Raw genomic sequence first — 13,134 nt, 5'->3', positions numbered from 1 at the left:
TTTAATTTTTTTTTTTTCCAGTTCTAAGAAATATTGTCCAAAACAGTAAATAAAGATTATGTTTATGGAATTCTGCCGTGGGAGTATTGAAGTTTAAGAGGCTTTGGAGCGGAACCGTCCAATTTTTACTGCGATGGGTTTTACTTCTGCGTCTGTAAACTTCACGTTTCTGCAAATCGCATCATATTAATTGCATTTAAAAAAAAGAAAAGAATGCATTGATACCATCGTAAGGAAATTGGCCCTTCACTTATAGCGACGACGTTACGAAGTTACATAAGCCACTGAAAAAAGTGACTTACGACCTTTTGTCACACTTAACAACCTATGCAGCGTCCCCACGATCATGCGATCAAAACTTCAGATGCTTGGCAACTGACTTGTACTTATGACAGTTGCAGCATCCTAGGAGGAGGGGTCACATGATCCACCTTTGCGACCTTCTAATGAGCAAAGTCGATGGGGCAGCCAGATTCACCCGACAACCTGGTTACTAACTTAACAACTGCGGTGATTCTCACGTAACATCAATTTTGGGCTCAATTGGGGTCGTAAGTCGAGGACTACCTATACCCGTGGTGGTGAACCTCTGGCACGCGTGCCACAGGTGGCACGTGGAGCCATATCTGGGCCCTTCAGCGCGTATGCATGCACTGGCCAACTGATTTTCGGGCCTTCCGGACTCACCTGAAGTCGGGAAACGGGCTGTTTCCAGCCTCCGGAGGGCCTCCAGTAGGGAGGGAAGGCAGTTTTCGCCCTCCCCAGGCTACAAGAAAGTCTCTGGAGCCTGGGGAGGGCGAAAAACGGGCCTACCGAGCCCACCATGCCATCACATACTAAAAGCGGGGGTCGCGCAGGGCGGGGGGTGTCGTGTGCACATGCACAGGGGGTGGGGTGCATTGAATCATAGGTGTGGACACCGTGCTCTCTCTGCTTTTGGCACATGACGGCAAAAAGCTTAGCCATCGCTGACCTATAGCAAAAAACGTATTCCTTTTGGTTTTTTTTTTAATATAAAAGTTTTTTAATTTTTATTTCTCATAAACATACATACATGTACAATCTCTTAACCATTATTAATCATACATGTTATCTTTAGACTTTCATATGAGTTCATTCTGCATCCTAAAAATTGAAAATCTATTCGGAGTTGCCCTTCTACCATTCCATATCTCCCTTATTTCACAATGACCCTTCCTCTCCTTCTCCTCTCTTTCCCTTCCCTTCCACCTTCCCTCCTTTTCAACTTTCTTCTTTCCTCCTCCTTCCCCTTCTTTTCCCCCCACTTCTCCCCTCTCTTTCTAACCTTCTCTCCTACTCTTATTTCCCCTCCCTTTCTTCCTCTCCTTTTCCCTTCCTTCTCTCTCTCTCTCCTTTGCTCCCTTCTCCTCTCTTTCCCTTCCCTTCCACCTTCCCTCCTTTTCAACTTTCTTCTTTCCTCCTCTCCTTCCCCTTCTTTTCACCCACTCCTCCCCTCTCTTTCTAACCCTCTCTCCTACTCTTATTTCCCCTCCCTTTCTTCCTCTCCTTTTTCCTTCCTTCTCTCTCTCTCTCCTTTGCTCCCTTCTCCTCTCTTCTTTCTATCTATCTCTCTACAAACACTTTTTCCTTTTGGATTTCCTTTTTGTTTTTGTTTTTTAAAAAAGGACAATCCTCCTAACATTGTTCAAAATGCACTCGGTGATTGGTTTCCTAAATATTTTTTCCAAATCTATACAAATTAATGCAACGTAAGAAATAGTTTCTGTTTTTAGCTGCGGCGAGTCGCCGTTGCGAAACATTTTCCTATCAGAAATAAAATGGATGCGGCATCCAGAAACCGAGTTAAATTTCCTATTATTAGACGTTGTTGCAAAACATTAGAAAAGGCAAATGCCTCTTTTACAGCCTCTATAAATCATAAAACTATGGGAAAAAAAGTTACGAAAAGCTCTGAAAAACTAAACACCAAAATGATGGTTATAACCGGTCATCATTTCTCAGTTGCATTAACAATATTTTTCCCTCGTACGTTGCACGAATGTTATTTTGGAGAGAAATATTGTAAAAAAAAAAAAAGATGATTTAACAGGGTCGTGTTTCAAGATGTGTTTACGTGTCTTTTCTTTCTCGGTTCTTTTTAAATTTCTTTTTAAAAGTCCTAGTTGCCCTTTTGAGAATGGGCTTAATCCCAGTTCAGATATGTACGCTGATGTCCCTCACATGCCTGCTTCAAGGGTGGACTGCTGGGGGATTGCAGGGGTTCGGCAGAACCTCTAGCTAAGATTCTGTGCAGTTCGGAGAACCCCCAAATCCCACTCCTGGCTGGCCCTGCCCACCTCACCTCACCCCTCCCCTCCCAAGAATCCCCATGTGGCCTCGGGGAGGGCGAAAACAGGCCTACCGGAAGCTCGGGAAGGCTGGAAATGGTCCCATTTTGGGCCTCCAGAGGGCTTCTGGAGCCTGGGGAGGCCATTTTTGCCCTTCCGGAGGCTTGAGGAAAACCTCTAGAGCCTGGGGAGGGCAAAAAGCGCCTGCAGAGTGCTCCTGGGGTCCGGGGAGAGCCAAAACCGCCATAGTGCAGGAGGCCGACTAGACCACACCCACCATGGCCACGCCCACCCAGCAACCGGGCAGAGAACCCCTTGCTAAAAGTTTTGAAGATCGCCCCTGGCCTGCTCACGTGCGCTTATTTGGTGGAGAACTGGCCTTAAAAAGCCCAGATCTCTGAACTGTTCAAGCCATGATTTTGACAACATGTCGGAGATCCAGGCAAACTTACCGTATTTTTTCGAACTATTAAGGCGCACCGGAGTATAAGACGCACCAAGATTTTGAAGAGGAAAACAAGAAAAAAGAATTAGTTTTTGGCCTCCGCGTGTCCGGTTTTGGCCCTCCCCGGTCCCCAGGAGCACTCTGCAGGCCTCCCAAACTCTCTGCACATCCCGTTTTTGCAAAAAAATGGGCCCGTTTTTGGTATAAACGGGGCACGCGGGGCGGGGTTTCGGGAGGCCAAAAATGGCCGTATTCGGTCTATAAGGCGCACCGACATTTCCACCCTCTTTTGTGTGGGGGCAAAGTGTGTCTTATACTCCGAAAAGTACGGTATATTTGATAACAGCTTTTTGGGAGGGAGGGAAGAGTTGTCTCGATTTAACTGTGGATCATCGGAAACATTCCATTCTTATGACGCAAGGGGTAGGGTGTTTGTTTGTTTTTAAGAGATATACTTTCCAAGGATAATAAGATGGAGTTCTTTCCTCCACATCTGGAACCCAGTGAGCGATTGCCTTAATTATAGAGAATAAAGAGCTAATAGCATCTTCGGCACAACGGATCGTTTAACATTTCCCGTCAGGTTTCTTGCAGCGTTTGGAAGGGGTTTAGATTTATCATGGAAGTGGATAGCTGGCCTGTGGTGGGAAGGAATGACATCTCCACGCAAGTATTGAATTAGAGTAGCACTTTCTTGGCTAGGAACCTCCTTAGCTTGGCAGAATTAGAGAATGACAGAGTTGGAAGGCACCTCGGAGGTCTTCTAGTCCATCTCAAGCTGGAGACCCTATATCAATGATGGCTAACCTTTTCCGGACGGAGTGCCCAAAGTGCCCGAATCCCCAAAATGCAATATGTATGCAACCCCCTCGCGCAGGTCCTCTCGCACATGCCCTGCTTCCCACGCACGCGCAGCAGAGACCCTACGACCAGTTGTCCGGCGGAGGTGTGCATGCATGCATGGCAGAGCTGAACTGGGGCAACAGCTCACGTGCCAACAGAGAAGGTGCTGCGTGCCACTTGTGGCACGCGTGTCATAGGTTCACCATCACAGCCCTATACAGTTCCGGAGAAATGGCCATCCAGTCTCTTCTTGGAGAGCCTTCTAGTCCAGCCTCCTGCTCAAGCAGGAAACCCTACATCACTTCAGACAAATGGCTATCCAACATCTTCTTAAAAACTTCCAGTGTTGGAGCATTTACAACTTCTGGAGGCAAGTTGTTCCACTGATTAATTGTTCTCACTGTCAGGAAATTTCTCTTTAGTTCTAGGTTGCTTCTCTCCTTGATTAGTTTCCACCCATTGCTTCTTGTCCTGCCCTCAAGTTCTTTGGAGAATAGCTTGATTCCCTCTTCTTTGCGGAGCCCCTGAGATATTGGAAGACTGCTATCATGTCTCCCCTGGTCCTTCTTTTCACTAGACTACATATATCCAGTTCCTGCAACCGTTCTTCATATGTTTTAGCTTCTAACCTGCATCATCTTTGTTGAAAGTTGGCATGTCAATCAAATCGTAGGCAGTTTCGATCAAAACTGTTGAGAATAGATCTCTTTTGCTACCACACCTCAATTCCCACCCCGATTAGGAAGAGAGGTGTGGTCTGACTTTAAAAGGACGCCCAACTTAATTTTGGGAAATGCTTAATAATAATAATAATAATAATTTTATTTCTATACCGCCCTTCTCCCGAAGGACTCAGGGCGGTGTACAGCCAATTTAAAAACACAGGACACAACAATAATTAAAAATTAAAATAATTAAATAGATTAGGCCGATTTAAAACCCCAAAAAATTAAAATACCCCAATTTAAAATTATTATGTTGATAGCCCTGCCTGGCGGAACAACAGGGTCTTCAGTGCGCAGCGAAACACCCGGAGGTCGGAGATCTTACGTATTTCCGGGGGCAGTTCGTTCCACAGGGCTGGGGCTCCCACAGAGAAGGCCCTCCCCCTGGGTGTCGCCAGCCGACATAACTTGGCTGATGGCACCCTGAGGAGGCCCTCTCTGTGGGAGCGGACTGGCCGGTGGGAGGCTATTGGTGGCAGAAGACAGTCTCGGAGGTACCCGCGTCCTATGCCATGGAGCGCTTTAAAGGTGGTAACCAACACCTTGAATCGCACCCGGAAGACCACCGGGAGCCAGTGCAGCTCGCGCAGGAGGGGTGTCACATGGGCATAACGGGTTGCGCCCATAACCACCTGCGCGGCCGCATTCTGGACCAGCTGGAGCCTCCGAGTGCTCTTCAAGGGGAGCCCCTTGAGAGTTTTCATCCCCCGTTCCCCAAAAGATGATGCCCAACTGGCCGGTTCGCTCGTCGGCATGCGCAGAAGCAATCGGGCGGAGCAATCCATCACTCTTCCTAATCCAGATTACCTTTTCTCCATCTTCTCCAGGTCTTTTAATTTATGCATTATTATTTTTTTTTTAAAAAAGCAATGAACGTTGTTTAGAACTATTCCAGAGGAACTTGCTCCCTCGTATAAACATTCCCTAACATCAGCGGGAGTTCAATCTCCATTGAAAATTCAGTAGGATTTGCTAATCTGCAAAAAAATGGACCCAATTCTAGCCATGCCTGGACCTTTTCCCATCTTCATCTCAAAACAATAAAAAAAAAATCTTCTGTCTCTGCTATCAGTGACAAGGATCTGAACTGTGTGTGTCATCTTTTGGGGAACGGGGGACGAAAACTTTCAAGCATTTCCCAAAATTAAGTTGGGCGTCCTTTTAAAGTCAAGACGGCAGCAATCCCAGATTTTTTTCCTTCTTCTCCGATTGGAAAAGAGCATCGAATCAAGGACGTTAATTGCTTTAACGAGGAGCACATGGCATTTTTCTCATGCTTTGAACATCTGTGCAACCCCTTTCAGGGCTGAAAACAAAACCATTAAAATAAGAGACTTTGACCGATTTTGATCGATCGGGTATGTAACTCAACAGGAAAGTTTCCAAGGCATCTGGTTGGATGGGTTCCCCCCCCCCTTGATTTCTCAGTCGGCGCTACGAAGGGAAAACAAAAGTAAAGGTAGTCCTCGAATTTACGAACGCAGTTGAGCCCCGAAATTTCTGTTGCTAAGCGAGGCAGCTGTGAAGTGAACTTTGCTCCATTTTCACGACGTTTTCTCGCGCCAAGGTGGTGTGCGGTTGTTAAGTTTGTGACACGGTTGTGAAATGACTCTGGCTTCCCCATCAACCCGGCTTGTCAAAAGGTCGCAAACGGGGATGATGCAACCGTCGTAAATGTGAACCAGCTGGATTTTGGTCACGTGACTATGGGGATGCCGCAACGGTCATAAGTGTGAAAAGTGGACCCTTTCCAACTCTCGCATCTGCTATTCTATTCTAAATCTCTGAGTTGCTTTGACCGACTCTTAATATATTTTCTAAGAAAGAAAATATAAAGGCAGAAATGGCAAGAGCACTGAGACTTATATATCGCTTGACAGTGCTTTCCATCCCTCTCTAAGCGGTTTTACAACAATCTGGGTCAGTGGCGAAATTCAATTTTTTTTTACTACCAGTTCTGTGGGCGTGGCTTGGTGGGCGTGGCAGGGGAAGGATACTGCAAAATCCCCATTTCCCCCACTCCTGGGGGAAGGATACTGTAAAATCTCCATTCCCTCCCCACTCCAGGTGAAGGATATTACAAAATCCCCATTTCCCCCACTCCTGGGGGAAGGATACTGCAAAATCTCCATTCCCACCCCACTCCAGGTAAAGGATACTGCAAAATCCCCATTTCCCCCCACTCCTGGGGGAAGGATATTGCAAATTCTCCATTCCCACCCCACTCAGGGGCCAGCCAGAAGTGGTATTTGCCGGTTCTCCGAACTACTCAAAATTTCCGCTACCGGTTCTCCAGAACCTGTCAGAACCTGCTGGATTTCACCCCTGATCTGGCTCCTCATTTTACCCACCTCGGAAGGGTGGAAGGCCGAGTCAACCTTGAGCCTGGAGAGATTCGAACTGCCAAATTGCAGTCAGCCGGCAGTCGGCAGAAGTAGCCTGCAGTACCGCACTCTAACCACTGCGCCACCGGTGGCTCAACGGTGTTTTCCTGTGTTTTTAACCCTTTCTAAGCTGTAAACCGTATCCCCCCTCTTTTGATTTATTTTGTCTTCAGCTTTTGAACCGCAAGGACAAGACCACTTTCGAGAAGCTGGACTACTTAATGTCGAAGGAAGACAATTACAAGAGGATGCGAGAGTACATCCGATGCTTGAAGATGGTGCCCTGCATTCCTTATCTGGGTAAGTTAAGTTAAAACTATTTTATTTTCCCTCGTTTATCTGCCGTAAAGCGTCTTCGGTAACCACGCTTCTCCTTCTGAGTAATAGACAAGTCTGGACTTACTGAATCCAACCTATTTCAAGTCAATGAGCTCGGTTCTTTGTTGTTTTAATTTTCACAAACCGGCAACACCCCTCTCTCGTGTGAGGAAGGAACAGCTCCCACAAGCTGTGAAATATTCCCCAGAATAGGTCAGTTATTCTTACACAGATGTCCTCACCAGATGCTTGGCACCGGAGCCATGCAAACTTCTCCAAAGTCTAGAAGCGTTCTCATCCAGACATGGTGACTCTGAAGCTGGCCTAAACTGAGGCCATCTTGGGAGGCTTCAGTGTTGCCACAACAGAGTTGAGGGATAGGGAGGGGGGTGGAATAGAGATAGTTGGAGTTTTGTAGACAAAGCAAAATAGTTTCCCCTTGGGAACCAAGGACATTCCCACAGGTGGCTGATGAGAGGAGGAGTGAAGTTTCCAAGCAACCGGACAGCACCTTGATTGGTCCGAGTGACCGATTGTTTGAGAAAGAGGGGAAAACTTTTAATTAAGTGAAAACCGCGGGAATTTTTAGAGTCGGTTTTCACCAGTCCGTGCCAATACGATATATCCAATGAACCCTTTTCTTTGAGGAATCTACTTACCTCGGATTTCTGTTTGCTATGGGTGTATTATTTGGAACCCTGACCGAGACAAGGCAAATTCTCTACAGTAAGGCTCCTTTGCCAAATTTCCCCATAAACGTATTTTGGGGTAAAGTTTCATGATCTGGTGATCCGCCTTTACCTGTTTTTAGACAAACGACAAGGATGAACCATCTTAAGTTAAATGGCGGTAACAAAGATTTCTATCCTAACAGGAAGTGTTGCCCCTTGTTGACTATATTTTCACGTGATGCTATAAGTTATTATAATGCTGTGCTGTCCATTATAGTAAAACCAGGTTCTTCCCAGATAGCACATTGATAGCAAGGCGTTTAAATGTGTGGGAAGTGATGGTTTGGATGAGTAGAGATAGGTCTTTGGGACTGTGGAACCATGTTCCTTGAGGACCTTCTCCGTGAAGCTCTGGTCTGGTTGACAGATTTAATTGAATGATTTAAAGCTAAAGCTATATTAATAGTTTAGTCCAAGTCATTTGAATTTATTGCTCGAAAATGGGCCAAGGAGCCTTTGTCAGCCCATTTTTCTTGGCGCTTCTGCTGTTTGGCCTTTGTTGGCATTGCTGGATGCGATGCTAACATGACATTAGTGTCTGTGTTTATTTTGTGCTGCTTTTCTGAGCAATTTTAAGAAATGCTTCCTTTCATTTATGAAAGGCAGATACTTGGAAGATAAAATCCGCTTGTTCATGGTTCAGTGCTCCAATTAAAAGGGATTTGCTTTCCACCTGAGCCTAAATGGAAAGAAACTTTGATTTCGTTCGAGAAAAATTTGCTTTCTAGCTCTCTCTTAGATTACGGTACTTTGTAGGTTTGGGTCGAGAGGAAAAGCTAAGCTTGAACGGAAAGTTGGGGCAAGAGGGAAGATACACCTGTTGATCCCTTCCTGAAGATTAATCGGGGATTTGTGGACTTAATTGTTTTAATTCTGCCATTGCACTGATCATTACAAGGGACAAGAAGAATTCCTGGATTTGCAAGAGGATTCGGTGTTTTTTTAAAATATATATATAATATAATATATATATATATATAATACAAGGTATACAAGTTGAATTAATAAAATAAATATAAATGCAGAAATTGCAAGGGGAATGTTTAGGAGTTGTTCTGGATAGCGAGATGGGTGGCTTATGAATTTAATAAATAAATAAGGACTTGTGGGGGGGGGTCCTTGGTGTTCTCAGAGCTTGGTTGTTTTCTTGTAGACGTTTCATTACCCAGCGAGGTAACATCATCAGCACTAGTGAGGATAGGTAAGGACAAAACTGAAAATTGGGGGATTGGATAGATGGATGGATGGATAATGAAGATGGATGGATGGATGGATGGATGGATGGATGGATGGATAGATAGATAGATAGATAGATAGATAGATAGATAGATAGATAGATAGATATAAATAGAAGATATATGTTTGGATGGACATATATCTGTTGTCTTTATGAACTTTATTATTTGGGTTTTAAGAAGAAGGGGATGGTATAGGACAAAAGACAGAATCATTTATTTTCCCATTGATTTATTCTTCACCTACCTATTTTCTGCACTTTCTCCATTTCTCCTGTTTGATTTTTTTTTTTTGCTTTAATTTATATGCCGCCCTTCTCCGGAAACTCAGGGCGGCTTACAATGTGTTAAGCAATAGCCTTCATACTTTTGTATATTTATACAAAGTCAGCTTATTGCCCCCACAATCTGGGTCCTCATTTTACCTACCTCAGAAAGGATGGAAGGCTGAGTCAACCTTGAGCCTTGGCGAGATTCGAACTTGCAGTAATTGCAAGCAGCAGATGTTAATAACAGGGTGCTTTAGTCCACTGTACTACCAGGCTCTTTTGACTTTGACAAAACTTAAGACTTTTTTGACTTTACATTTCGCCTGAGTGCCAGGTTAACATTTTGTCCCCGTTTCCCGGTTTCCCGTAATCTTTTCGTTAAAACAAAACCGAAAACCGTAACCACGGTCTTTCCTCCCTTCCCTCAATAGCATTGCAATGTCTTTATTTATTTATTTTTTAAAAAAACCCGCTCCAGATCCAGAGAGTAGCTCATCCCTTAGAAAGCCCGTGGCAGATTTGCACGCCTTCTTTTGTTCCGACAAAATCCGCTAACAGACATGACCTCTTGATGTACAGTATTGCTCTGCCACTCATTTCATTTTTTAGGGCTTGTTTGTTTGTCTTAGCGAACTTTGCTTTTAATATCGTTTTTCACTTAAAAGTTGGCAGCTGCCTCCTCCAGTGATTTGAAAAGCTCCGGCAGAGCGACGTAAATCGTTTCCAAGAATCACAGTTCAAGCCAGTAGTTGCTGCAGTTTAAGATGGCATGTCTTCCTGGAGAAGGAACAGGGTCTGGAATTAATGAAATAGTCCTCGTAACATCAAAGGATTCCTGCATTTCTTCTTCTTCTTCTTCTTTTTTTTAAAGGGTCTTCTCTGCCTGTAATTTTTACAGTTGGAGGAGACAAAAGGGTGGGGGAGCATTCGCTTGATCGTCAAGATTAGGAGGTTCATTTGTAGTTGAGTGCGGCACAAATTGTGTGGCTTTAAGGAAGCCACAATCTTCGTGCATTTTTTTTTTTAATGATGCCAGAAGGTTTTTCACCACAGATAGATAGATAGATACGATGATAGTAGATATAGATGAGATAGATAGATAGATAGATAGATAGATAGATAGATAGAGGGATAGAGGGATGGACAGACATGATAAAGAAGTCTAGATGGATGGATGGATAGAGGGAGGGATGGACAGACATGATGAAGAAGACTAGAATAGATAGATAGATAGATAGATAGATAGATAGATAGATAGATGGATGATAGGGTTGGAGGGAGGGATGGGCAGACATGATGAAGACTAGATAGATAGGTAGATAGACGGATAGAGGGATGGAGGGATGGACAGACATGATAAAAAAGACTAGATGGATGGATGGATAGATAGATGGAGGAACGGACAGACATGATAAAGAAGTGGATGGATGGATGGATAGATGATAGATAGATAGATAGATAGATAGATAGATAGATAGATAGATAGATATAGATGGAGGGAGGGAGGGAGGGAGGGATGGACAGACATGAAGAAGACTAGATAGATAGATAGATAGATAGATAGATAGATAGATAGATGATAAGGTTGGAGGGATGGATGGACAGACATGATGAAGACTGGATGGATGGATGGATAGATGGATAGATAGACAAACAGACAGCCACTTTTATTCCATTGATTAGGTAATAATGGTAATTATCTCTATCATCTTATCTGACATCCATTTATCATCTCTATTTATCTGTATCTCTCTCTTTATCTCTGTCTGTCTATATCTATCTCGATCTATCTCTCTGTATCTCTCTCTATATATATTTCTATCTGTCTGTTTCTCTCATATAATAAAATAATCCATGTGTTGTATCCAAGTAACATTTGTTGCTTTTATTGCAGCATTACAAGGTAATCTGACCATATATTAAACTCCCTACTTTCATTATGTGTACAAGGCATGCTACCTCATTCCAAAATGTTAGCGCACATTGTCCATCAGGAATGAAATAATGAGGTAATAACAGTTTGAAAACTTTAGGGTTCCCACTGTTCTGGGGAGCAATGTCTTAAAATAATCCATTTTGGTTGTTTACCCCAGCAGAGTACTAGAATTCAGAAGTTCAAGTTTCTACAATGGGCATTATAGATAAATTTGCGTAATTCTCCTTTTAATATGTGTATTTTGGCCATACAGCAAATGGTGCTATGTATCATTTCTCTCCCCAAAGAGTTACAGTCTAATGGCTAATTAAATGGGTTCTGTTCCAATAGCGATTATTTGCCTTCAATTTAAGGAAGCATTAAACTTTTACCCCTTTTCCTTTCGTTTTTAACGATTCCAGAATCTTCTTTCACCCGCCCTCCCGAGTTTTTATTCCCTTGTCCAGGTAATTCTGTAAGTTGCATGACTGTTGTTTTTATTAGAGAAAGGAAAGTTTTCAAGCGTAACTTACAGTATTTGTATAAGACGCACTGGAGTATAAGACGCACCTACCTTTTTTGGTGAGGAAAAGAAGAAAAAGAAATCTGCCTCTGAGCAATTTTGCCTCTTGCAGCCAATAGCAAACAGCCTGCTTTACTTTCATTTTCGTTTTCAGCATAGCTTGATTAGCACAAGGGGGAAAAAAAATCTGCTCCAGCAATTTACCTCTGCAAAGCAGAGCCCTGCGCAAAACAGCTGAGAACAAATCAGCTGAGAGTCGGGAGGCCTATCGAATCAACTTGTGTTAATTAGGCTCTGCTGACGCTGAAAGGAGCTGTTTTTTCTTGCTGTTTGCTTGCAAAGAGGTAACTGCTGGGAGGCAGAGGCCAAAGGGGGGGGTCAGTGGGTAGGCGGGGCTACATTTGGTGTATAAGACGCACCTAAATTTTCACTCCCTTTTAGGGGGGGGAAAAGGTGTGTCTTATACTCAGAAAAATACGGTAGCTTGGGAAGCCGGAATTGTCATTTATATTTTCAAAACATTTCTGCAGATGATAAAGCAGGACCGAAGTCCATGATGGCGAACCTATGGCATTCATGCTGGTAGTGGCACCCAGAGCCATCTCTCTGGGCACGCCAGCTGTCGCCCGTTGCTCTTCCAAGTTCCAGTGCGCACATGTGCACCGTCCAGCTGATCTTTGCATGTGTGGGCATGCCGGAAACCAGAGAGCAGCTCCCTGGCACACATGCGCGAGCTGGGAAGCTGAGCTTCTGGTTCCAGTGCACGTATGCGTGCTGGCCAGCTGTTCTTCATGCGTGCATGCACGCTAGAAACCGAAGACCAGGTGACCAGCCATGCCGGAAACCAGGGAACTGCTCTTCCGGTTTCTGGCACTCTTGTGTGTGCGCGCCGGGGAGCTGCATACTCACTCCCGTTTCGTCACTCGGTGGTTCGCCAACACCGACCTAAGTTATGCCCAAAAGTCTAAAAACAAAACAAAACATGCATTGATACTGCTGAGAACATTGAAAAAATAAAAAGAAAGTACAGTATGAGTTTCGTCAACGTTTGGAGAACAGTCGATGCATTCGAGAGGAAGAGAGAAGAGAAATTCTGGAATTGTTTGTATAAACCGCTCGAAATAGTTAATTGGTGGAGTCGCAACCTTGCCCGGCATCCAAGCAGGGTTGCAAGAATTCCAAACCTGGAATTCCGTTTGGGCAAGACACAGTTGGTGGACAAGGCACGGAGGCCCTGCAACGGATCATAAATTAAGAACCGTCCTCTTTTTTGACAGCCTAAGATACCCATGAAACGCAAATACTTTCGCCACCTGATGAGAAGGAAGAGCAATCAGTGGTGGAATTCAAATTTTTTTACTGCCAGTTCTGTGGGCGTGGCTTGGTGGGCGTGGCAGGGGAAGGATACTGCAAAATCTCCATTCCCACCCCACTCCT

General features: G+C 44.3%; 1 protein-coding gene across 15 annotated transcripts in view; it reads left to right on the top strand.

The window, feature by feature from the left end:
- Nucleotides 1-13,134, top strand: part of RALGPS1 (Ral GEF with PH domain and SH3 binding motif 1) — a 142,412-nt gene that overhangs the window by 50,134 nt on the left and 79,144 nt on the right. For all 15 annotated transcript variants that reach the window (XM_087879567.1, XM_087879564.1, XM_087879561.1 and 12 more), the window contains exon 9: nt 6,880-7,006. In XM_087879567.1, coding sequence (XP_087735693.1) covers nt 6,880-7,006 — 127 coding nt within the window. The remainder of the gene's footprint in view (nt 1-6,879; nt 7,007-13,134) is intronic.

This window comes from Pantherophis guttatus, chromosome 16 (assembly GCF_059756535.1).
Source record: "Pantherophis guttatus breed Tessera chromosome 16, ASM5975653v1, whole genome shotgun sequence".
Lineage (NCBI taxonomy): Eukaryota > Metazoa > Chordata > Lepidosauria > Squamata > Colubridae > Pantherophis > Pantherophis guttatus.
The sequence above is the reverse complement of the archived record's forward strand: the minus strand, read 5'-3'. Positions and strand labels throughout refer to the sequence as shown.